The sequence below is a fragment of the Osmerus eperlanus genome, chromosome 20 (genome assembly GCF_963692335.1).
Source record: "Osmerus eperlanus chromosome 20, fOsmEpe2.1, whole genome shotgun sequence".
NCBI classification, from domain to species: Eukaryota; Metazoa; Chordata; class Actinopteri; order Osmeriformes; family Osmeridae; genus Osmerus; species Osmerus eperlanus.
In genome coordinates, this window is record NC_085037.1 from 10,690,891 (window position 1) to 10,715,202 (window position 24,312).

At 48.0% G+C, this 24,312-nt stretch overlaps 2 protein-coding genes across 5 annotated transcripts; both read left to right on the forward strand.

Moving 5' to 3' along the window:
* The first annotated feature begins 809 nt into the window (after positions 1 to 809).
* pdcd6ip (programmed cell death 6 interacting protein) lies at positions 810 to 10,491 on the forward strand. Of its 4 annotated transcripts, none has more exons than XM_062486776.1 (18): positions 810 to 1,122; positions 2,853 to 2,907; positions 2,995 to 3,064; positions 3,564 to 3,691; positions 3,841 to 3,994; positions 4,189 to 4,289; positions 5,724 to 5,855; positions 6,216 to 6,438; positions 6,610 to 6,733; positions 6,830 to 7,007; positions 7,115 to 7,226; positions 7,466 to 7,635; positions 7,748 to 7,996; positions 8,173 to 8,307; positions 8,456 to 8,550; positions 8,708 to 8,825; positions 8,965 to 9,161; positions 9,298 to 10,491. In XM_062486776.1, the coding sequence occupies exons 1-18, from the start codon at positions 917 to 919 to the stop codon at positions 9,479 to 9,481; spliced, it is 2,631 nt and encodes an 876-aa protein (XP_062342760.1). In that variant the 5' UTR covers positions 810 to 916; the 3' UTR covers positions 9,482 to 10,491. The 4 variants fall into 4 exon arrangements, with proteins under 4 accessions (XP_062342760.1, XP_062342761.1, XP_062342762.1 ...); XM_062486777.1 differs by having other exon boundaries at positions 8,971 to 9,161; XM_062486778.1 differs by having other exon boundaries at positions 8,974 to 9,161.
* Positions 10,492 to 15,571: 5,080 nt separating this feature from the next.
* arpp21 (cAMP-regulated phosphoprotein, 21) lies at positions 15,572 to 23,493 on the forward strand. The gene is made up of 20 exons (XM_062486519.1): positions 15,572 to 15,737; positions 17,729 to 17,825; positions 17,930 to 18,109; positions 18,303 to 18,344; positions 18,452 to 18,526; positions 18,667 to 18,778; positions 18,912 to 19,050; positions 19,435 to 19,572; positions 19,693 to 19,789; positions 20,391 to 20,489; positions 20,582 to 20,619; positions 20,724 to 20,780; positions 20,910 to 21,094; positions 21,221 to 21,367; positions 21,469 to 21,608; positions 21,794 to 21,865; positions 21,987 to 22,145; positions 22,337 to 22,436; positions 22,716 to 22,849; positions 22,991 to 23,493. Exons 3-20 carry the CDS (start codon positions 17,939 to 17,941, stop codon positions 23,165 to 23,167), a joined length of 2,082 nt encoding a protein of 693 aa, XP_062342503.1. The 5' UTR covers positions 15,572 to 15,737; positions 17,729 to 17,825; positions 17,930 to 17,938; the 3' UTR covers positions 23,168 to 23,493.
* The last annotated feature ends 819 nt before the right edge of the window (positions 23,494 to 24,312 follow it).

The window sequence follows — 24,312 nt, forward strand, 5'->3', positions numbered from 1 at the left end:
TATATTTTCCTCAAATTCTTATAAATGCATTGATGCATTAATTTGAAAGAAACTAGTATTCAGTTACTAGTCTGTATTGTATTTCAGTTTTATGAACTCATTATTAAAAACAAGTACTTGTTCATTAGATATTAGTAACTATTCCAATTTAACATTCTAATACAAATTAATAATTGATTTAAAACTCCAAAACGAAATGTAAAAAATAAATACATACCTGTCGCTTTAAAATGGTACGATTCCTGAGGAAAGTGGTTCCCCCTTGTATATATATAAGTCTGGCCATTTATAAAGCAATACAGTGATGCTGGTGATGTATGTTACTGTAATCATGATGTATAACAAGTTTCATCTATTCACCAGTCTTTTACAGTGAGAACACAGGGGGAACAGATTTCCCTGGATGCCTGAGGAAAGTGGTCCCCCCCTGTATATTACAGTCTGGCCATTTATAAAGCAATGCAGTGATGTTGGTGATGTATTTTACTGTGATCATTATATATAACAAGAACCTTTCGAAACCTTTTTGAAAAAAGAAATTCAACATAAAAAAAAAAAATCTAAACTTTTTATTTACACCAACAATTAGTTTCGAAAAAAAGAATTTTAAAAGGAAAGGTAAAACGTTACTTTCAAAACTTTTTTCAAACCTTTAGAAACTTTATTACTACAGCCACACCAATAATTGTGTTAGCCCCACCATGAAACAAGCGATAAAATGAAGTATTCTGTTGTGTATGTATTCACATTGAAATTCAGACATGTTGCTGTCATCTGTTCTGCTCCTGCGCACCTGTGAGCCAACGTCATCTGACGTTTCACAGCAGAATACAGGAAGTGAAATTGCAGTTGTTTTTGTCCGATTGAAAGCGAGTTTCCCTCTTCTCCGATCTGTTGTCGTTTATTGCGGGCTGAAATGGCGACTTTTATTTCGGTCCCGTTGAAAAAGTCATCTGAAGTCGATCTTGTTAAACCACTTTCAAAATTTGTCACGGCTACATACCCAGCTGGTGAGGATCAGGCTGAATATCTTCGGTCTGTAGAGGAGTTGAACAAGCTCCGCAAGAGTGCTCTGGGGAGGCCGCTTGACAAACACGAGAGCTCGCTGGAGATCCTCCTGAGGTGAGACATCTTCCCAACTTCGACGCAATGGGAACTGTGTAGCGAACTCGTTGGTTGCTAACGCTAGCATGACATACTTTTAATCTGTGCGGAAATACATCTAGCCGCACCCTGGTTTGTATGACTAGATATTCTAGCTACCTACAACTAGCTAGTTTGCTCGCTAGCTATGTTTTACGTTTCGTGTATATGTCTAGTTTTAAACATTATTTATACCAGCTTTACGTGGTACTGTTTTTGAATTGTCAATGTGTATTAGTTGCAGTGAGGAATATACTTTAGGCCCATGTCAACCTCCTTTGTTTACTCGCTGCCAATTTAGCTACATATCCAGCGGACTGACCGAGCTGGTGATGTCATGACATTTTCATCCTAGCTCAAGTCATCGTGTGATACAAACACAATTTAAAATGTATTATATTGGCGAAATCTTTTGGACTTTGTAGTTTTAGTAACATTTTGAGTTAAATATTGAAAATGATTAGAATCGAAACCTCTACTTGTCATTTGTAAGTGTTTTCAAAGAATTGAAGGCCATTGAACAGATGTTTGTGATTTTAGCTGATTTGGGGGTCAAACAAAACTCAGATTAGCCAGGATGTTGTCAGAATGTTTTGCATAGTGGATCATGGAGGAAATAGGGATGCGATTTGTTTAACAAATTTTGCCTAGCTGTGTTGCTCAATTTAACCCATGTTGGAACTTTGGGGGGCTGTGTAAAACAGGGGTCAGTCCTTGAGAACTTGCTAGCTATTAAAATTAGAAATTAGCTGACACTCCTTTATGATCGTGGTATTGATTCCAATCAATTACCACGTAACAACGATATATTAGCAGTCCATGAAAAAACAAAACTTGAATAATATTTCTAAAGATGTGTCTGCAGATTCACTAGAGTCTATGACCACCAGGCCTCCTGGGTGCATCATGCCCTCATCAATTACATACCTGTTCAGTTCATCCAGGTAGTGGTGACGTGAATAACAGGTAGACTTTGCTCAGGCTTTCAGCCTAATACATAACAGACTGGTGTTTGCTTGCTGAGCATTGTGAATAGGCAGCTAGGCCTACTCATTGTATGATTGTTTAACTTCTACTTAGTTTCATTGCAGCGTGTTAGTAGCATAGCCCCAAGATAAAACTGCTGTAGGGAGTGGGCTGGTGAATGCCAGCATGTTAGCATTCTCTGGCTAAATCGTTACATAGCCTACTAGCACCACTCTGCTACTTTGAGTGGGGTGCTGAATGTTAACATTGTACCTCCTTGGCTCTTTCCTAGGTCAGCCATGTGCCAGGTTGCTATGGCAACATTCCCCATTCACCCAATGCCTTTCACAACCCCAGACAGACGGCCATTGTGTCACCTTGGCAACCGCTGTTTTGTTCTGGAAAGTTTCGGCTTTCCTCTCTCTCGCTGTCTGATATCACGTAGTTGTTAATCCCGATCAGAGGGCTCCCTCTACGAGGCCTATATTCCCGCAAGACTGGGACTCACAAGGAGGAGGGCTGGATTAGAGGAAACTGTAAATAAGGGATTCCTAGTACTCTGTGTGAGTGGTCACTGACCCAAAATAGAATGTTCCAGATTGAAGCCACAGAAGGAACTGTCGTGTGTGTGTGACTCTGCACCATTCCCCTTAAGATTGCATTACCACAGCGATGACACACACAGGGAGGTGAATCACATGCCACAGAGCCATGATTGGTCGAACTTCTTCCCTCCTTCTCAGGTACTATGACCAGCTGTGTGCCGTGGAGCCCAAGTTCCCCTTCTCTGAAAACCAGGTAGAGTGTGTGTGCGTACGTGTGTGTGTGTTGAGCATGTTAAGAGTGTGTCATGATGATAAAATATGTATTTCTCTTGGTTTGCAGCTTTGTTTAACCTTCACATGGAAAGATGCCTTTGATAAAGGATCACTGTTCGGAGGGTCAGTTAAGTTGGGTAAGATTTGCTTCTCTTGATGCACGCGCTGTCACACATGCCTGACAAAGTGATGAGTAGGATGATGAGTCATTGAACCGTGTGTTCCCTCCACTCAGCGTATGCATACACGTGGTGTACTAGGGCTTCATTAAGAAGGTATATCAGTCTCATGCCCTTTCTCTGGAAGGAACTGGACTGACGGTTGCTGTGTGTGTGTCTCACTAGTTTTAAAGTGGATGTGTGTTGTCAGGACCATAAATTACATCATATACAAGGACTGCCTTTTGTATTAATCCACCTTTTCTGTATACCAGTTGATTATCCCTGTCTTTACTGTGAAAAATGAGTTAGCAGCAGACTAGTGTCTTGGAGATGTATTATTCTTGAATCCTACTTGTCTGATGTTGCTCTCTCTCTCCACTCGGCTGACTGACCAATGAGCATGAACTCCACTGATGTCACAACATTGTTGGAGACTGAACTTTTCTTCCACAATGTGTGTGTGTGTGTGTTCTAGCTTTGGCCAGTCTTGGCTATGAGAAGACGTGTGTATTGTTTAATGGAGCTGCGCTGGCTAGTCAGATTGCTTCAGAACAGAACCTGGACAGCGACGAAGGATTGAAAGCTGCTGCAAAATACTACCAGGTACTACTTTGAGAAATCAATACTACCAGGAAGTATTTTGAGCAAATAAGGTGCTAATCAGATACTGCAAACCTTTTTAATCTCTCCCATTTTCTCTCTCTTTCCATTTCTTTCTATCTTTCTATCCACCCCAACTTCTCCGCGTCAAGCTGGCCAGTGGAGCGTTTGGCCACATCAAGGACACAGTGCTGTCGGCCCTGAACAGGGAGCCCACCATGGACATCTCCCCTGAGACTGTAGGAACCCTGAGCCTCATCATGCTAGCCCAGGCTCAGGAGGTCTTCTTCCTGAAAGCCACGTCAGGTACACACCCTCACACACACTCACACACTCTCCCTCCTTTCTCACTGCTTATGTTGCACCAGATGAGGCCCTTGTATAAACACCTTTCCAGGAAAGCCAGATTGACATCAAAATAAGAAAACATTTGAGGAATACAACCCTGTAACTTTGAGTGTTCTAGTTTGAAATGTAACCTTGATGACTCTACTGTGCAGATAAAATGAAGGACGCCATTATTGCTAAACTGGCCAATCAGGCGGCAGATTTCTATGGAGATGCCTTCAAGCAGTGCCAGTACAAAGAGAATCTCCCTAAGGTATGTGGCCAGTCGGCAGTCACTCAGTATAACCCTGCAGGCACATCCCTGACATCAGCAGGGTAATCCATTAGTGTATGACACAGAATTGGGAGGTTTTGTGTGTGTGTGTGTGTGTGTGTGTGTGTGTGTGTGTGTGTGTGTGTGTGTGTGTGTGTGTGTGTGTGTGTGTGTGTGTGTGTGTGTGTGTGTGGGATTGAGTGTTTCACTGTGTGTGTATATTTCTGTGCATTTGTGGATGTGGAAGATGTGTGTGCACTCTGTCCTGAACGGTCCATTTCTGGGTACTCTTCAGCATGTTTGGGTTTTAACTGCTTGGGTAGTTCTCTGACTGGATCTCCACCCCCTTTTAACTTCAGACTGTTCTCTCACAGCTCAATAACTGTCACAAACTGTTTGTATGAAATCTTGCTGACCTGTTGTAGTGCATGACTGGTAACTGAGCAGACATACAGCCACATACACCAAACGGTGAAGGTCCAGGGATAGAAACGGTGTTTCGCTCAGAGCAAAGTCCTGGATGGGTCAAGACACTAAGCATCCCTAATTGTTTTGGTGTGTGTGTGTGTGTCACTCTCGTGTGGAGGACACTTGGTCCATGCATCGTCTGTTGAGTGGAGAACACATGAACTCAATCAAAAAAGTTTTCTAGTTTTTTCCCCCTAACGCCCAAGTATAAACACACACACACTAATCAGCACGAAAACCTGGGACTTGCACACAGTCTTGCGGCCGCCATGAATAAACATGGGGCTCATTAATATGCAGATGCGTGGGTGAAGGGGGCCTGGCCCTATGAGAAACAGAAGCCTGATTTAGCCATCCTGTCACAGGCAGACAGAACTGCTGCCTCTAGTCTGTCTCCATAGAAAACTGTGATGCGTCAGAGGCTGCTAGAGAGGGAGATCTCTTCATGCCCAGTTACCTCCACACACCTGTCTGAATAAGGACTAGGTGTGACCTGCAGCCCACGTACTGTCACACCTCTGGGGAGGATGTTGACCCTTGCTCCCAGACAGAATTCACCCCCCATGGTTTCAGCTGGGAGGCTGGCCAACAGTGGTTAAGTAAGAGCGGAGGAGGAGAGAGAGAGCCACGGAAGAGTACTGAGATCATCAGCCCAACTCCAGGAGAAACGTTGCATGAAGGTTGAGCGAATGTTGCTGGAAGGTTAATCACTCATGGCCTGTTCTGTTTTCTCTCCTGTTATCCTCCTCCTCCTCTCTGCATCCCTCGTGATGATGGTGTGTGTGTGTGTGCGCGCGCCTGTTCCCGACCGCTTGTGCCTGTTTGTGACTGGCTTTTGTGACGTGGGTGCCGTGTTCGTGGTTCGATATCGCCGGTGTGTCTGTGTCTGTGCTGTTCCGTGGTTTGCCCATGCGGTGCGTGTGTGTGTGTGTGTGTGTTGCTCTGTGGTTGCCTCTCCCTGGTCAGTATTTTTATTTTCAGGAGGTACTGCCGGTGCTGGCTGCCAAGCACTGCATCATGCAGGCCAACGCCCAGCTGCACCAGAGCATCCTGGCCAAGCAGAAGAAGCGCTTCGGAGAGGAGATTGCACGTCTGCAGGTACACAGCATGACATCACAGCATGACATCACACCATGACGTCACAGCCCGCTAACCAGAAGCTGCTGAATTACACCAAACTACTCACCTTGAGCTAACTACAGAAAAAAAAAAAAATGCAAAAACACAAACACGTTTGACTACCTATGAATCTTATCCCACCTGTTGGTACCCATATTTTGGTGAAGTACTTATGATATGTGGCACGGTAAAATGTCCGTTAGTTTCCTATTTGTCCCTTTCGAGGAAAAAAAACTAGAAATCTCTTGCTTGATCGCTTACTCTTCCTTCATGACCCTGTAATCCTCCATGTTTTCTTCTTCTCCCTCCTCGTTCCTCCGCCCATCGTCTGTCCGGCAGCACGCAACCGAGCTGGTGAAGACGGTGGCCTCGCGCTACGACGAGTACGTGAGCGTCAAGGACCTGAGTGACAAGATCAACCGAGCCCTGACCGCCGCCAAGAAGGACAACGACTTCATCTACCACGACCGCGTCCCCGAAGTCAAAGACCTGGAGCACATCGGCAAGGCTGCGCTGGTCAAGTCCACCGCCATCGCCCCCCCGCTCAGCCAGAAGTTCACCGGTGAGGAACCACACACACACACACACAGCTTGTTCACTAGAGGACCGCTAGGGTACGGATAAACAGTCAATGCCTGACACTGGGTGACACCTACAAATGTCTCAAAAGTTGTAAAGCTTTCTTGCAAGTTTTGAAGCACTAGTGAATGCAGATATGTGTCTGTGTTTTCAGACCTGTTTGAGAAGATGGTTCCCATGGCGGTGCAGCAGTCTATGAGTATCTATAGCCAGAGGAAGGCTGAGACTGTCAACAGACTGGTGGGCACCATGAGAGAGGCCACCAACCTCTGCAATGGGTACGTGTGTGTGTGTACACTAGGTAAAACCTTTCCCTCCAAACATTTCCGTGTGCGTGTGAAAGGTAACCGTGTTGATCCCGTGTTGGTCATCAGTGTGCTGGCATCTCTGAACCTGCCGGCGGCTCTGGAGGACCTGTCGGGGGATTCTGTCCCACAATCCATCCTGGAGAAGGCTCGCGCCATCGTGCAGCAGGGCGGGCTGCAGAGCATAGAGCAGCTGATCAGAGATCTGCCTGAACTACTGACACGCAACCGGGAAATACTGGATGAGGTACGCACTCCCACACACACACTCCCACACAGACACACACCGCTGCATCTGGAGTAGAAGTGTTTGTGGTGTGTTCGGTGGTAAATGTGTGTGTGTTGGTCTATTAGTCTCTGAAGATGCTGGACAATGAGGAGACCACAGATAGCGAGCTGAGGACCAAGTTCAACCAACGTTGGAACAGAACTCCCTCTGGAGATCTCTACAAGCCCCTCAGAGCAGGTACGCACACACACACACAGGCACGCACACACACACACTCATGCACGCTTACACACGCATGCACACATGCATGCACACAAACTCTGTAAGCAGTTACATAAAGCCTGTGACTCACGCCACTGTACTGACAAACCTTGAACACGTATATTTTGACACAAACGGAAATCTCTCTCTCCCTCTCGGTCTCTCCCTCTCGATCTTTCCCTCCTTCCCTCTACTTCTCCCCCTCGTCCCTCCAGAGGGGGGGAACTTCCGCAGTGTGTTGGACAAGGCTGTGCAGGCCGACCAGGTGGTGAGGGAGCGCTACAACACACACTGCGAGATGATCGCTCTGCTGTGTAAACCTGAGGCTGAGCTTACTGCCGCCATCCCCTCCGCCAACCCTGCCAAGACCCTGCAGGGCAGCGAGGTGTGTGTTAGTACGAGTGTGGATCAACTGAGTAGGTGTTCAGATGACAAGATTAGCGTGTGTGTGTATTAAACCTGGCTATATTTATAAGGTGTGTGTGTGTGTTTCCTAGGTGGTGAATGTGCTGAGGTCTCAGCTCGCCCAGCTGGATGAGGTCAAGAAGGAGAGGGAGGGACTGGAGGCCGAGATCAAGGCGGTGACCTTTGACATGACCTCCTGCTTCCTGTCGGCGCTGGCACAGGACGGGGCCCTCAACGAGGAGCAGCTGTCACTCAGCCAGCTCGACCAATCATACGGAGCCTACAACCAGAGGGTGCAGGGCAGCCTACGGAGCCAGGAGGAGCTGCTGGGATGTGTGCAGGTGGGTGAGCGGGGCAGAGAGAGAGGGAACAGGAACAGACCACACCTGCCTCTTTTTTTTCTGACTCTCTTAACTTCCTCTCTCTCTTTCTCTCTCTCTCTCTCTCTCTCTCTCTCTCTCTCTCTCTCTCTCTCTCTCTCTCTCTCTCTCTCTCTCTCTCCCTCTCTCTCTCACAGACGTCCCACCAGGAGTTCAGCAGTCTGAAACAGTCCAACTCCGAGGCTAACGACCGCGAGGAGGTGTTGAAGAAGCTGGCCTCTGCCCACGACAGCTACGTGGAGATCAGCAACAACCTGCGTGAGGGAACCAAGGTAACCGTTTCCCGGGGAACCGCGGAAAGGGTTACCAGGGTATTGCCAAGAAGCTCAGCTGAATAGTCTAACTATGCTTCTCTTCCTCTCTTTTTGATTTCCTTCTTTCCCTCTCTCGCTCTCTGTCTCTCTCTCCCTCCCTCTGCAGTTCTATAATGACCTGACGGAGATCCTTCTCAAGTTCCAAAACAAGTGCAGTGACATCGTCTTCGCTCGCAAAACAGAACGTGACGAGCTTCTCAAGTACGTCTGGGTTCTGACTACAACCGTGTCTGCTTGGATCTCAGTGGCTGAAACTCAGCCAAACTGATTTGAGGACATTGTATTTTGAATGAGTTGGATGTTGCAAAGCATTACCTTTATCATAGTGACTGATAATATGGTTGTCGTGGTAACCCAGGGAGCTGCAGCAGAACATTGCCAAGGAGCCAAGCGCCCCTTCTTTCAACGTCCCCGCCTACCAGAGTAACCCCGCCCCTGCTCCCTCCGGCCCCACCGCTGCGCCCAGGACCGTCTTCGTGAGTAGCCAATCACAGCTTGACTAAGAAATGTAAACCAGGAAGTTGCTGTTGTGTTGAGTCTGTCATTTATGCTTAAACTCTATTTGCTGTCTCTTGCTGTCTGTCTGTATCCCTCTCTCTCTACCTTTCTACTAAGGCCCAGCAGCAACCTGAAGTCAAGCCCCAGCCCCCAGCCAGACCCCCTCCCCCCTCTTTTACACCCCAGGCTGCTGCACCCGGCAACCCCCCGCCCAACGTTGCCGTTCCTGGTAACCCCCCGCCCATGGCCCCGCCCATGGCCCCGCCCTCCCAGGCCCAGGGACCGCCCTACCCCACCTACCAAGGCTACCCAGGGTGAGTGCTACCCAGGAGGGCAACCAGCTCCAGTCCAGCCCTGCTAATCACCTCGGGGTCAGGGAACGCTACATCGGTTGGTTCCATATTTGCTCTCTAATAGTCATCTTCTCTCTTTTCTTCTCTGTGTGTGCAGGTACTACCAAATGGGTATGGGCTATAACCCTTTCGCTGGCTACAACCAGTACAACATACCCTACATGCCCTACCAGGCTGCACCAGGACAGGCGGGCTACCCTGCGCCTGCCCCCAACCAGCAGCACCCCTACACCTACCCCCAGCAACCTCCCCAACAGCAGCCCTACTACCCCCAGCAATAAGCCCCGTCTCACCTCTACCCCCTCCAGCTCCCGCTGGAGCAGACGTGCTACCCCCAGCAATAACTGTCAACTCCATCCCTTCTTCTCCTCCTCCTCCTCTCCCCCTCCCCCCCCCTGCATCCCTCTCTCATCCCTCGCGCCTCTTCTCCCCCCTGCGTCCCTCTCTTCTCTCCTTCTCCCACTATCCTGCTGATGGCAACCAAACTGTGGGAGGGGAGGAACTGCCCCTGGGCAGCACTGCACTTCTTCTTAACACTCCTCCTCCTCCCTCCTGTGCTCAAACCTTGGTTCTCCTAACCTCTCTGTCTCGGTTTATCCCCTTACTCACTCTGCACTTGTTTTAAAAAAAGAAATCATTTTTTTAAACCAGTCCTCTTCCCGTTTTTTGTTTAGTTTTTGTCTGTCCTTCCCGCTCGTCCTCGTGAGCTAACCCTGTTTTTGCATACAGTTTTCGAATAATTTAGCTAATTCTTTATTTAAATTCAAGCTTGTGCGTGTGTTCTAATGTGACTCCTCGTTTGTGCTGGATGGCTGTAGAACACTAGAGGAGTTGCACCGTGGCCTGGAGACGTTTCCCCTTTCCGCTGTGGCACTTGGGAATGTGGGGGCAGCGGGGGGGGGGGGGGGGGGGGGGGGTCACGAGAGGGAGAGCATGTCCATATCATCGTTTAAATTCCCCCAAGCGCCACCCACTACTATATCTCCTATATCCTATTTTTGTAACGAATACTGATGCATCACTGATGTGTAACCCAATAGAAACGCTCGCTAGGTTTTCTAATGTAGACGAAGCCCGCTGAGAGGGACAACCTCCCTCTCTCTGTCTCTCTCTCAACCAGGGAATGTTGGTATATTTCTGTTTTACAATCAGAGGCTGTACATGGCTGTAGATGTGGGAGACCAGGTTATATTATATATGAATATAAATGACTCTGTATGTGGTTAACCAAACACTGTGTGCTCTTTGTGTTTCTTTGGTTCTAATGTGATTAAAACACCTCTGTATGTTAGCCAGGTATTGGTAGTCTTTTTTTTTGGTCTATTCAGAATTCACATTTGACATTTTGTTGATGTAGCAGTCAGTGATCCACCGTGATGTTGTGTATATAGAGAGAGAACAGGAGAAGATGAGCTATCAGAAGTGTATACTTCCAACAGTATTTCAGTGGTCAGTGTCAAAGAAATGGTCTGTATTCAGTAGCCCCACATCACAAAGTAACCACATCTCAGCTACCAGGCACAAAATAATAGTATTTTAACTACAGTGTAACAACAATCTCCATTACAGTGCTTCTCAGTCCTGGTCGTATGCCCCCCCTGCCCTGCATGTTTGGGATTTGTACCTGCTTCAACACACCTGATTCAAATGAATGGGTCATTATCAGGCTGCTGCTGAGCTTGATAATGACCCATTCATTTGAATCAGGTGTGTTGAAAGAGGGAAACGTCTAAAACATGCAGGGCAGAGGCCCAGGACTGTGAGATGCTTCCGTTATGCATAATGCAGCAAAATCAATGACATCATAAATGCAACATCAAACCCTTCTGTGGGTTCGGGGTTTTACCTTTTCATAATAAAAAACCTCTTTCATACGTAGAACCACTAACTGGTGTGGTGTGGTGTGGTGTGGTGTGGTGTGTGTGTGTGTACTTACAAAAAGCAGCCAGGAGGTGGCAGTCACACCGTTATCAGAGTTTCATTCCTGAGTTAGTTTACCCCTTCATCCAATCAGTGAAGGGAGTTATTCCATTACACCAATCAGACACCTCCTTAACCTTTCAAGCTCTGGGGTGGTCCCATTTAAATTATATGCAAATCATGTTTTGAAGGGTCACGATCTCATCCAATCATATCTCCCTGCGGGTGATTGTTCAGACAGATCTCATCCTCTGATATTTATTCAGTGTCAGGAGACTAATACGTCTGGAAAGAGAAGACTGCTACACCTCGTTTAATGTCCTTATGTCATCACCTGTTCTTTTATCCTGCCTCCCAGTTTTCCTTCCTCTGTCTGAAGTCTTTTTTTTTGGCTGTAAATGATGTCTCTTTTTTCGGTCTCTTTCTGATGATGCGGGAGAGAAATTTCACAGATTTAACCAGATTAACACCCCCCCTTCCCTGACAGCTGGAACAAACTAGCAGACTTGTCTCTCTCTGTCTGTCTTATTCTCTCCCTCTCTTTTTCCCCTGTCATTGGTTTTGTCTCTCTCCCTCCTCCTGAGTGCTTGCCTTCATATCATGTTCTGTCAAAGACAATCGATGCGCAAGATGTCGAACACGTTTTTTTTTCCGTTAGCGTCTGAAACATCACAAGTCTTTCATTCTAACAACACCAAACGCGCCACCAGAGGTGTTACTTTTTAATTGTTGAGGAGGAAATAAAGGCGGCAAACAGCGGGCTGTGACAGGTGGGCCTCCTTAATTACCCAGTATGCTGCAAATGACTCACACACCGCACACTCACAGATTACCACAGTTCTAAGACCTTCTATTCGTGTGTGTGCGTGTGTGTGTGTATGTGTGTGTGTGTGTGTGCGTGTGGTGCAACAGGAAGCTGACTGTTCTAGTCAACCTGTGTGGGTGAGAGAAGGGGGGCTTGTGGAAGTTTTTCAAACAAACATTGATTTCTTGCAATTTGTTCAACACAACTGTGGTCTTCCTTCGTAATCAGAACTAGGGATAGCAGTGTAGCCTGCAGTGTCAGAGTGGGTTAAGCCCTGAGATATGATAAGTGCCTCTCTGTCATCAGTGAGATTGATACGGGAGATCTGAGAGAGAGAGAGTGTAGAGTATGTCTTGCTGGGAAGACTGACGTCAGCAGTGCCACCTGCTACAGTAGGACCAGGGCCAGCAATCCACACACACAGGCAGCAGAGGTCAAAACAGTCTCTTCTTTCTCTCTAACGGTGTTGATGATGCGATTTGCTTAACCCTCCACTGAAGCTATTCTCGGACCCTCGTTCACCGTCCCACTGTTCCTTCCCCCCCTGCTCTCTCTCTCTCCCCCTGCTCTCGCTCTCTCTCCCCTTCTCTCTCTCTCTCCCCCCCTCTCTCTCTCCCCCTGCTCTCTCTCTCTCCCCCCTGCTCTCTCTCCCCCTCTCTCTCTCTCCCCCTCTCTCTCTCTCTCTCTCCCCCTGCTCTCTCTCTCTCCCCCTCTCTCTCTCTCTCCCCCTCTCTCACTCTCCCCCTGCTCTCTCTCTCTCCCCCTCTCTCTCTCTCTCCCCCTCTCTCACTCTCCCCCTGCTCTCTCTCTCCCCCTCTCTCTCTCTCTCCCCCTCTCTCTCTCCCCCTCTCTCTCTCCCCCTCTCTCTCTCCCCCTGCTCTCTCTCTCTCCCCCCCTCTCTCTCTCCCCATCTGTCTCCCTTGTAAATCCTCTCCCCACATTCTCTGTTACCCAGCTCTCTTCGCCCTCCATATCTCTCTTCATCCTCCTTCTGTTACCCCCCCCCCTTCCCTCTCTTTACCTCTCCATCCTCTCTATGAGTCATCAGACTGAGATGTTACTGCGAGAAAAGAGCAGACACACTTGGCCTGTACCACAACATTGCAACACCTGTCTGTGTGACTGTGCGTGTGACTGTGTGTGTGTGTGAGACTGTGACTGTGTGTAACTGTGAGTGTGACTATGTGTGTAACTGTGAGTGTCTGTGAGTGAGTGATGTAAAGTGTGCAGCTGCCTTAGAGTGCACAGGAGAGCATTGAATTGTTGAGATGGAGAACATGTCCCTCTCTTACCGTAACCGCAAACACCAGAAGAATGTTCTGGTCCATATATGGTTTTAAGAATGCATGTGTATATGTGTGTGCGTGTGTGCATGTGTGTGTGTGTATGCGTGTGTGTGTGTGCGTGTGTGATTGTGCACGACCGTGTCTGCTCCACACTTACTCTGTGTCTCTACTTCCAGCTCTGCAGAGTTGTTCTGGCACATATTGATTGGTTGTTTTGATCTTTGGCAGGAAATGAGATGGTCGGTCTTATCACCTGTGTGACCCCAATCACAGAGCTGCTGTAATGATCTGAGCTCTCAGATCTGATAACCTCCAGATCACTGCTGGCTTCCTCTGAACTGATCGATAGCAGCCATCACTCAACCTCTATTACTGCCCAGATGAGTTAAGTTGTGTGTGTGTGTGTGTGTCAGTCAGTGTGTGTTTGTCTCTTCATATCTAATTATCAGAGCACCTGTTGTTGACAACTCGTTTCCCCCTCTGTGTTACTCGTGGTGTTTTCTGAGGGTCTGAATTGAGCTGTGTTGTAACTATTGTCATTCTTTATTAGTTGAGTACTGGTGAAGAATCTAGGTTCTAAACCATTTTTGTGTTGTGGTGTTTTTTTGTGTGGTGTTGGAAATGAAAAGGGTTTGGTCACATTCAGGAAGTGTGGTATTGTGGTATTGTTATTGTAATTAGGCTATTATACACTGTGGGAGGCACAGCCCATAATAAGATAATTTAAACTGGATATCTAAGCGAGTATCCATAGAGACCGTTGCTATGGCAGCGAGAAATCTCATCTCATTAAGAACAAATAAAAATAGCTGTGCAACTCATATGGTCATGACATCCTCAACTGACAGGATTGTTTAACATACAGAGGATAACTGTGTGTGTGTGTTATGGATGACCTGTCCATCATTTTTTGAGTGGCAGCTAGGGGTCCCTAGTTGGAGCCGTAGTCCAAAAAGAGAACATTGGGTGGTGTGTGTGTGTGTGCGTGTGCAGGTTGTTTGAAACACTCCCCTCGGAGTTCCTTCAGAGTCAGGAATCAACAGAAGGAAAGATAAACATGGAGAACAAAGATGCTGAAAGAGAGGAGAGAAGGGAGGAGGGTTAAAAGAAAAGAAGATGGAGAGTTAAAGAGATGAACCTTGTTGTCAAACATCCGTTACCAGCCACTTAACCCACAAAACCTCTAACCCTGTGGTGGTTAGAACAGGTGTTCTCCTAGCTACTGCATGCAAACACACTCACACACACTATCCCATCTGTTCTGTATGTTTTTACATTTACATTTAGTCATTTAGCAGACGCTCTTATCCAGAGCGACTTACAGTAAGTACAGGGGCATTCCCCCTGAGGCAAGTAGGGTGAAGTGCCTTGCCCAAGGACACAACGTCATTTGACACGGCCGGGAATCGAACTGGCAACCTTCAGATTACTAGCCCGATTCCCTCCCCGCTCAGCCACCTGACTCCCTGTTTTTAAGCTGAGGGGGAGAATTGGGCCCCTCCGCTGGCTCCCAGGGTACAGGGCTCCGTGGGCCAGGGCCTTACTGCTGCAGCCTGGGTTCGAATCCGGCCCAGGCCCATTGCCGCATGTCCTCCCCTCTCTCTCTCCCTGTCTAGCTTGAGCTGTCTCTATCCAACGAAGCAAGAAAGTGAGTTTCAAAAAGGAGATTGAGAATGCATATCCATTGTCCTTTTGCAAAATAAAATGGCAGTGAAGGAGAGTTTAAAATACTGCACTGATGCTTGTCATCAGCATCTGAAGGGTTTTTGTGACCCCTCATGAAAAACGAATCTAGATCAGTTGATATTCATGCTACTAACTTAAGAAGAGGTATTTTACTCAATAACACACATACACGATCTAGGAACAATGACACAAGCTCTAATGAAGCAATACTTGGTATTCTCCCTGAGTCATTCCTGTAAAAGACTGTCCAAGTACTATCTAACTGTAACTGATGTAACAAGCTGAGTCAGAAAACGCACGCGCGCGCGCACGCACGCACACACAGCTGTGCTTGGATATATTTTATATAAGAGGGCAACCATTGGGCTATTTCTGTGCCCTGCAATGGGGAAATGAGCGCCACATAGTCTCTTCAATGCTTACTAAACCTAGCGTCAAGCAGGTGTCTAGTGTAATGTACTGTATGCCTGTGTGCGTGAGAGAGAGAGAGAGAGAGAGAGAGAGAGAGAGAGAGAGAGAGAGAGAGAGAGAGAGAGAGAGAGAGAGAGAGAGAGAGACATTATAAAGACACTCCTATTAAGTGCGCGTGCGTTTGAGTATGCGGGGGCGTGGGTGGCGAGGAAGAAAGAGGAGGGAGAGAGAGAGAGAAAACTAGAGATGGAGAGAGAGAGAGAGATATCTAAATAGAGAGGCTGCTAAGTGCGCTGACACCGACAGTGAAAAGAAAGCATTGCGCGGGGAACAAGGACTCTACAAAACGAACAACATACGGAACCGTCCAGACGCATTCAATCTTGACGAGGAACCCGTAACATATACACGCTGATCCGTCAGCTGGAGGTAAATTAACGCATTGAAAATATATGTTTTTGCTGTTTGTGTGTTGTCTCATTAAGGGGGTAGGCTACTCGCCGTATAGGCTACTGTTGAATATACAGTATTCAATTCTGACAACTGTGTTTGTGTCAGTTGGATGTATTCGAACAATGGCTAAAATAGCCTACCTCTTTCGTGTATTGCCAGTTTTCCACTTTGGATTGACTTTATAGATCGCGGTATTACGGCTTTATGTAGAGTAGACAATCAATGCCGGTATTCTGGCTACACGTCTTTGTCTCGGCTTAGTGATCCTGTCCTATACCTATACTTGGTCTTTGTTGTAAGTGACTTTGTGCAGTACCCTGTACTGTGTGCATCTGTATGGTGTGTTGCGACCACCGCGGTGGCCCAGGGCAGCTGACAGCATGATGAAGTCCACGAGCAGGAGGTCCTCAATCGTTGTAAAAATAGCGCGAGTGTCAGCTTCGCCAAGAGAATGCAATGCGCTCTGAAGCACACAGACATACAGACAGGCAAACACAGGTCAGACAACACACCACCACTCTGCACTTACCAACATCAACATACAGTAAAATATCCTTCCAATTTACTGTAGTTCTTAGGAATCAATAACTATTCCTTTTGAACCACGCACTAGGACGCACTAGTTTGGTTTACGTACGCGTGCCTGATGATAGTATACATAATTGAACTGGCCAGATATTACACAGCTTTTGACTTCTTCCAGGCTTGAAGCATTCTAGGGAAGAAGATGGATGATGATGATGATCCTGGTGCGCGCTGTCCCAGCTTCCCGCTGCCATCCGTCATGCGCTAATGAGCGTGTCGCAGCTTTCTCTCTCTCGAGTAGCGCTTCTTTTGCAGCTCTAACCTCCTCTGAAATCCCGTTTACATGGTCGACTACATACAAATCAAGCGCCGTGGCTTCGCTCTGCTGCTTCAAATCTTCTCTCTCGCTCTCTCCCTCTCTCATCTTTACATCTCTGTCACTTGTTATTTCTCAGACACCCCTCTCTCCGCCTCTCCCGCACACAGTTTATTCATGCCATTTACCCGCCAGCCACTCTCTACCGCTGCCTTCTCTCCGTCCTTTTTGTAGTTCTCTCCATCCATCTCTCTTCTGCCCCACGCTACAACTCAGTGGCTTCCTCCTATTTCCGCATCTCTCTCTCCTCCCTGTTTATTTCTTCCAAGGTGACGAAACCTGTCTGATTGACAATTGATAATGGTTTATCAATTACAAATGTAAGACATGGAACCTCTTCAAAGTTCCGTTGTAAACAATGTAACCCATAAACCCACTGCCCTCTTGAGACCAGACTGACCGAAGTAAATGTCCTCTACAGCCAATGTTTGTTAACCACTATACCACACCAGTCATTTCTCCTCCTCTGTGTGTGTGTGTGCGTGTGTCCATATACGCACGTGTGTGTGTGTGTCTGCGTGCATGCGACCACCGAATTCCCACTCTTGGGATCAGGAGCTCAGCTAGGCATTCTGGGAATATCACGGGCAGCAGATCGAATGATGCCCCCCCACAGCTGCTGTTACTAAGAAAAGCCAGAGAGCACACACACACACACACACACACACACGCACACACACACACACACGCACACACACATTGTCAAGCACACTTTTACACATCAGACACTTACACACGTCTGCACACACACTATTTCATATGTGGCGCTCATGATATCATGGTGACAGAGAAATTAACTCTGGACAGTAGTGAACTGTCTCATGCTAAGCTTAGTCTATTTTATATCCTGCATGTACAGACAACAGCTGACTTCCTCCTAATTTACTTCACGCCCTCGCTCTTTCCTTCATGTACACACACACACACACACAAACACACACGCTTTATGTCACTTTCAGAGCGGCTTCATCGCTCACGACAACTGTACCATCCCTATTTAGACACCCATGGGTGTGCGTTTTAGTGCAAGGGCGTCTCAAGCTTTGATTCTCCCTATGTGCTTCAGGTTTTCCTTTCCGTCCACTCCTGGGAACATGGAATATCTGTACATAAAGTACATAAATCATCTGAGAGACTGCTTCATATAAACATCATACACACAGGTAAGACATGCCTCGTACACCCCCCCCCCCCCCACACACACACACACACACACACACACACAGATAAACCTGAACATGACCCCCAGTGTATGTGTCTGTTGTAGGTCAGAGACATGTCTGAAGTGAATCTAGGAAACCTGGAGGTCCTCCAGGAATCGTCTCTTCTGAAGTCATGTGACCAGGCTCTCCCCTGCTGCCCCTCTCCTTTGCCATGTGCACCCTCCTGCTGCATCGAGACGGAGGGGGAAGGCAGTGACCATGACAACGGAAAGCAGGAACAGCAGGTGAGACAGCTAGATACTCACCCCCACCTCAAAATACGATATAATCTCTACCTCCACCCCCCCACCACCACCACCACCACCTTACCACAAACCTTTGTCACATCTCTTCCTCTCTCACCCATCACTTTTATGCTGTCACCAAACAATTTTTTTTGTCTGGCAACACTCCTCAACATCTCTGTTTGTCACTCAGAAACAGGCAGGTAACAAGGGGCAACCCAAGAGAAAGCCAAAGGTAGGCCCAACTCTGATACTTTAGTTGTACTTGTCAATTGATTGTCAAGCATACTAGCTGTGCATGTCTAGTACATTTGTAATTATGCTAATTAGTATTTGTTTCAGGCCAAAGGAAGACTAGTGAGGAGTATGGCTGTGTGGGAAGAGTCCTCACCTTCAGATGCTATGCAGGAGAGCCAGGTAATGCATGCACACACACACACACACACACACACACACACACACACACACACACACACGCACACACACACACACACACACACACGCACACACACACACACAGAGACAGCTGTTCTTAGTCCCCACCTCTGATGTTTCAGGGTTCGTCTGACATGAACATCCTGTCTGGTTACCATGACGATGAGGATGTTTCCTGTAGAGGAGACGAACAGGAGAAAGACAAAGAATCAAAGAGGCCACCGCTCTCCAAAGGTGTGTGTGTTTGTGTACAGTTTGCGTGTGTGTTTGTCTGTTTGTTTGCGACCAAGAAACAAAGCAAAGGGAACACGTTTGTTACTCCCCCTGAGAGTGTTGACATGTTTCTTTGTGCATGTGCCCTGTGCAGAGTCTAGTCTGGAGTACAGAGACTCCACAGGTATAGACCTGGATCAGTTCATCACGGACACTCTCAACAGCAACCCCAGGGACAAGATGATGCTATTAAAACTGGAACAGGACATGATCGACTACATCACCAGCAAAAAGTAAGAATGAGTGTGTGTGTGTGTGGGTGGGTGTGTATATTTGTGTACGTGGGTGTATGTGTGTCTGTGGGGTTGTAAGTACGTGTGGGTTTGTGTGTGTGTCTGTGAGTCATTCAGATTTGACATCAGGTATAATCTTAGTCCAGCTGTCTAACGGAGGGTGTCAGGTGGCTGAGCGGTGAGGGAGTCGGGCTAGTAATCAGGAGGTTGCCAGTTCGATTCCCGGCCGTGCCAAATGACGTGTCCTTGGGCAAGGCACTTCACCCTACTTGCCTCGGGGGGAATGTCCCTGTACTTACTGTAAGTCGCTCTGGATAAGAGCGTCTGCTAAATGACTAAATGTAAATGTAACACCGTGCCTGTCCTCTCTGCCCGGTCTGCCAGTCCCTTCAAGAAGTTTCCTCACATGTCCTCCTATCACCGCATGCTGGTCCACCGCGTGGCCGCCTACTTTGGCATGGAACACAACGTGGACCAGACAGGCAAGGCTGTCATCATCAACAAGACCGGCAACACGCGCATGTACGCTCGCCCGTGTGTTTCTCCTGTGTGCATTCTTGGAAGACAGCTCTGCATAGCTGTAGTGTTTGATCTTTATCTGAAGGTTTTTGAATGTGTGTGTTTGTGTGTGTGTCTGCTCAGACCTGAGCAGAGGTTTATAGAGATGGTTCAGGAGGAGAAAGGAGAGGAGATCCAGTGGAGAGTAATACTGAAGAGAGACAACAGCTCAGAAGACCAGGTATAATCTGTCTGTCTGTCCATGTGTCTGTCTGTCTACCTGCCTGTCTGTCCATGTTTCTGTCTGTCTGTTCATGTGTCTGTCTGTCTACCTGCCTGTCTGTCCATGTGTCTGTCTGTCCATGTGTCTGTCTGTCTGTCTACCTGCCTGACTGTCTGTATGTCCATGTGTCTGTCTGTCCATGTGTCTGTCTACCTGCCTGTCTGTCTTTCCATGTGTCTGTCCATGTGTCTGTCTACCTGCCTGTCTGTTTGTCTGTCTATGTGTCTGTCTACCTGCCTGTCTGTTTGTCTGTCTATGTGTCTGTCCATGTGTCTGTCTGTCCATGTGTCTGTCTACCTGCCTGTCTGTTGGTCTGTCTATGTGTCTGTCTACCTGCCTGTCTGTCTGTCTGTCTGTCCATGTGTCTGTCTGCCTGTCTGTCTGTCTATGTGTCTGTCAGTCGTTCTGTATGTCTGTGTCTGTTTACCTGTCTGTCTGTCTACCTGTCTGTCTGTCTGTCTGTCTCCGTTGGCAGCACATAGTGAAGGAACAGAACAGAAAACACAGGCCTGTTTATTTATACTGGTGTTTCTGACATGTCTTCATCCGCCCCCGTCAGGCCAGACTCCACCCCTTACACGATGAGAGGCGGAGCAAGTCCATGGAGGAGAGAGAGGAAGAGTACCAGAGAGCACGAGACAGAATCTTCAACCAGGAGGTGAGCGAGCCCACATACACACACATATACGCACGCATACACACGCACACACACACGTTTCTTATCTTCACTATTCTTCCTCTTCATTTCAGCCTGTGTGTACCCAGGAGGATGTTCATACGGAGACGAGGTACCTATGATCTGCCAACATATGTCTTCTGACCACTGTACCTAAATGGTTCTGTGTGGCTGAACCGGTACTGAACGGTATGTGTGTGTGTGTTGTCTCTACAGGGTTGTTGAAGAGTTGAACCCTTATTCTGAGACCCAGAGGAGGAGACAGCTGTTTAGGTGAGTGTACCTCCATGTGGCTACTTAGTAGTACTACACATGTACCCCCCCCACACACACACACACAGTGTGTTACAGGTGGTACTTGGGTCAGTATCTCTGAGATGCGACGCTGCGTGTGTCCTGCAGGGGGAGCAGAGACGGTTCCGGGTCCGGTTGGACCGGGAGCAGCAGGCAGAGCAGCACAGAGGCGGACTGTCGCTATAGCAACGACCCCCGACCCTGGAGCAGCACCGACTCGGACTCGTCCTACCAGTGGCCGAGCCCCGCCCCCAATCACCGCTCAGTCATCAGTCACAGCCGGGACAACCGAGGTGCCGACGAGAGGATCAAGTCTGGTTCAGTGTCTCTCGTCCTCCCCCTTTCTCTGCCTCTAATTACCCTCATCTGCCCTCTATCTCTCTCCCTCTCTCTGTCTCTCTCTTGTTGTCTCTTCTCAGGGTCTATATCACTCTACAGACTTCCTTCCTCTCACCCCCGCCCCTCCTCCCCTCTCATCCCAGAAGAGCAAGTGCCTTCAAACAACTCCACCTTCATCCTGGAGAACGGAATTCCACCAGGAAGTATTCTCATGAACCCGCAGACAGGTATACACACACAGACACACACACACGCACACACAGGCATACATTCTTGGTCTTAGCATGTGTTGGCTGGTGTAACCCTAAAGTACCCTTTGCCCTCTCAGGACAGCCCTTTTTAAACCCTGATGGGACTCCTGCTGTGTACAACCCTCCTGACAACCAGCAACCAACCAGGAGCCAGACTCAGCTGTCAGGACCGCCCCCTCCACAGCAGCAGCCAATGGCTACTCACGCCATCCCACAGGTACAGTCGTTGTCAAAGCTTAAAAGATTCCTTTTCACAGTACAGTATCCAGATAGATGTATTTTGTAAAGTACATAATATTATTCTACTTGTGTTATTTCACCATAACACAAGTCCTTTGTACTTGTGTTAATTTAACACCATCCGTATGCATCCCTACCTCTCTCTCTCTCGCTCTCCTTCAGGTGGTTCAGTATTCGTCTTATCCCCCTCCCCAGCAGATGTTGCCTGTCTCTCCTCTTCAACACTACTCTGGGGTACAACGTCTGTGTGTCTGTTTGGCTACACGATTGAATAAGCTGTAATTATGTTATTGCAGTAGTAAATTGGACTGTGTGTGTGTGCTGATGGTCTTTGACCCTTTCTTGACACCATCAGGCTGAAGAACTGACGCCCCAGTTCGGACACATGACACTGAGCTGTCAATCATCCGGGGATGCCCCGCCCCTCTACCCTCCTCCACAGAGCTACGTCTACGCTGCCCCGCCTCCTTCTGTCCCCGCCAACCCCCCCAGCTACTGCCAGCCCCCACCGCCGGTGAGAACGCCATGGCAACAGAGCCACGGAAACAGAACCACGGCAACAGAGCCACGGTCCAAACACATCCCAAAGCTGCTCGAAAGGGAAAATCAGAATTGCACAATGAGATGATAAACGTTGTCCTTCATATCCAGATGGATGAGGGGCTCACTGAGTCGTCATTGTGTCATTGTGCTTCACCTCTCTAGTTGCCTGTGTATTACTACTCTGGACAGTACCCTGCCTCGGGCCCCCAGCCATGCAGACCCGTCACACCCTCCCAACACAGTCAAGCCACACAGCAGACAGGTAGGTCCACACCTCAGCAGGGACAGAGAGAGAGAGTGTGTGGTGTGTGTGTTGTGCGTCCATGGCTGTAGGGAAGGGGGCCGTTACACTGTCAGAGATGTAGTCTCAGGTCTCACAGTGAACCGGTCTCTTTTCCTGCTGCTTCTACTCATCAGAGAGAAAGGCAGAGAAGAAGAAAAGAGCAGACAGGAAACACTAACAGCAGCTGCTGTGTTTTACAGAGATGCAGATGCTTCCTGCATCCTCATTCTGTCCTTCATCTGTGTGTATGTGTGGCAGGTTACACTCCTGTCCTGTCCAATCAGCAGCAGGGATACCAGGGCATGATGGGGGTGAAGCCATCCCAGAGTCAATTGCAAAGCATGCTGGGTACCTACCCGCCAATTAGCGCCCACCCTTACGGTGTCGTACAGGTAAACATCACACGCACAAACATCCAGACACACACTGCTGTAGCTGAGGTAAGGACATGAGCTAGATTGGATTTTTTATGACGATTGTGATTTTTTCCACGTGGTTCATGTGTCCTGGCCACCTCTCTTCCTTTCCTCCAGGGAGGTGTAGCAGTGTCGTACCCCCAGGGTGGCGTCGTGTCTGGGGTTGGGGGGGACGGAGGTTTCTGCTGCATGGTGTCCACCCCCTGTGCCCCGCAGGCCATGGCCCCCCCCCTGAGCGGCCACCCTGTCAGCTGTGCCAACCTCAGCTCCCAGTGCTGGCCGAGCAAATACTGACGCAATGATCAGTGTGAATGACCTCATTTTATACTCCCTCAACGACAGTTCATCAACGTTCGTCACTGCACCTTGTCCCCTCTCACCCCCCCCCCCCCCCCCCCACCACCCTGCACATTGTATTGTATGTTGCCTATAATATCCCACACACAGAGGATAGCACACACCTTGTTACTGTACCAAAGCTATATTTGAGAGCTCCTGTATTGAAAGCATAATTTATATACACTTTTTGAGTTTTGTATGGATTCCAAAGAAAATATTCTGTATTGAAATGAAATGTGTGAGAAAACAAATTAATAAAGTATTGTGACTGGATTGTCAGGTCACTTTTTGAACTGCGGTTATCTCTGTTTCTATTTAGACAAATTGTTGACCACACCCAAGCGTACGTTATTAGAACAGAAAAAAAGCCAAAGTTCACTTAAGACCGATGCCAACTTACTGCAGTACTCTGGCGCCCCCTGTTGTCCAAAGTAGAGAAGTACACCACTACTGAGTACGTTGATGAGATATAGGTGTGTGACGACAGTGATTGGGATCGGAGGGCTGTGAAGTGACAACACAGGGTCATTTGTGACCTGTGGTTGAGACAATATGAATGTGGTGTTTAATGGGGACCCACAATTACCAGACACGTGCCCCACATCAACCGAACACCATCGCCTCTTCAGAAGTCAAACTCTCATGCCTTTATCCTCACGTTACCCCCATGACTTGGGCCGGATGCAACTTTTTTTATAAACCTCATCACTTAGTTTCTGGAGACGTTCTATATAGGCCTATTGAACAGCTGGAAATATCAAGCAATGTCTTTGGCTCATTCTCCCAGACTCAGAACTGTGATCTGTGCCATGCAGTTAATCAGTCACACTGACAGGTAGAAGAGCAGTTTTCATGATCTTTAATAAAAGGCACATGTACAGCCATAGTGAGATGAGTGAGTCCGTTGGCATAGAGACGAAGCGTTAAAACACAGAAATACAAGAACTAGAGAGGCCAGGAGGAGAGAGCTCTATGTTGTCTTTACAGTAGAATCTAGTTTAGTTAACATTGTCTCCACTTCGTTCAAGTAAGTCTAACACTCTACAAAACGTCACCATGGTAACGCAACACCCCCCCCCCCACCCCGCCCACCCCACTTC

Coding starts and splice junctions, on each gene's coding strand:
- pdcd6ip (XM_062486776.1), top strand. CDS start 917: ATGGCGACTTTTATTTCGGTCCCGTTGAAAAAGTCATCTGAAGTCGAT. Junction 3,065..3,563: donor CGGAGGGTCAGTTAAGTTGG/GTAAGATTTGCT, acceptor TGTGTGTTCTAG/CTTTGGCCAGTCTTGGCTAT. Junction 5,856..6,215: donor AGGAGATTGCACGTCTGCAG/GTACACAGCATG, acceptor TCTGTCCGGCAG/CACGCAACCGAGCTGGTGAA.
- arpp21 (XM_062486519.1), top strand. CDS start 17,939: ATGTCTGAAGTGAATCTAGGAAACCTGGAGGTCCTCCAGGAATCGTCT. Junction 18,345..18,451: donor AACCCAAGAGAAAGCCAAAG/GTAGGCCCAACT, acceptor TATTTGTTTCAG/GCCAAAGGAAGACTAGTGAG. Junction 20,781..20,909: donor AGGAGGAGACAGCTGTTTAG/GTGAGTGTACCT, acceptor TGTGTCCTGCAG/GGGGAGCAGAGACGGTTCCG.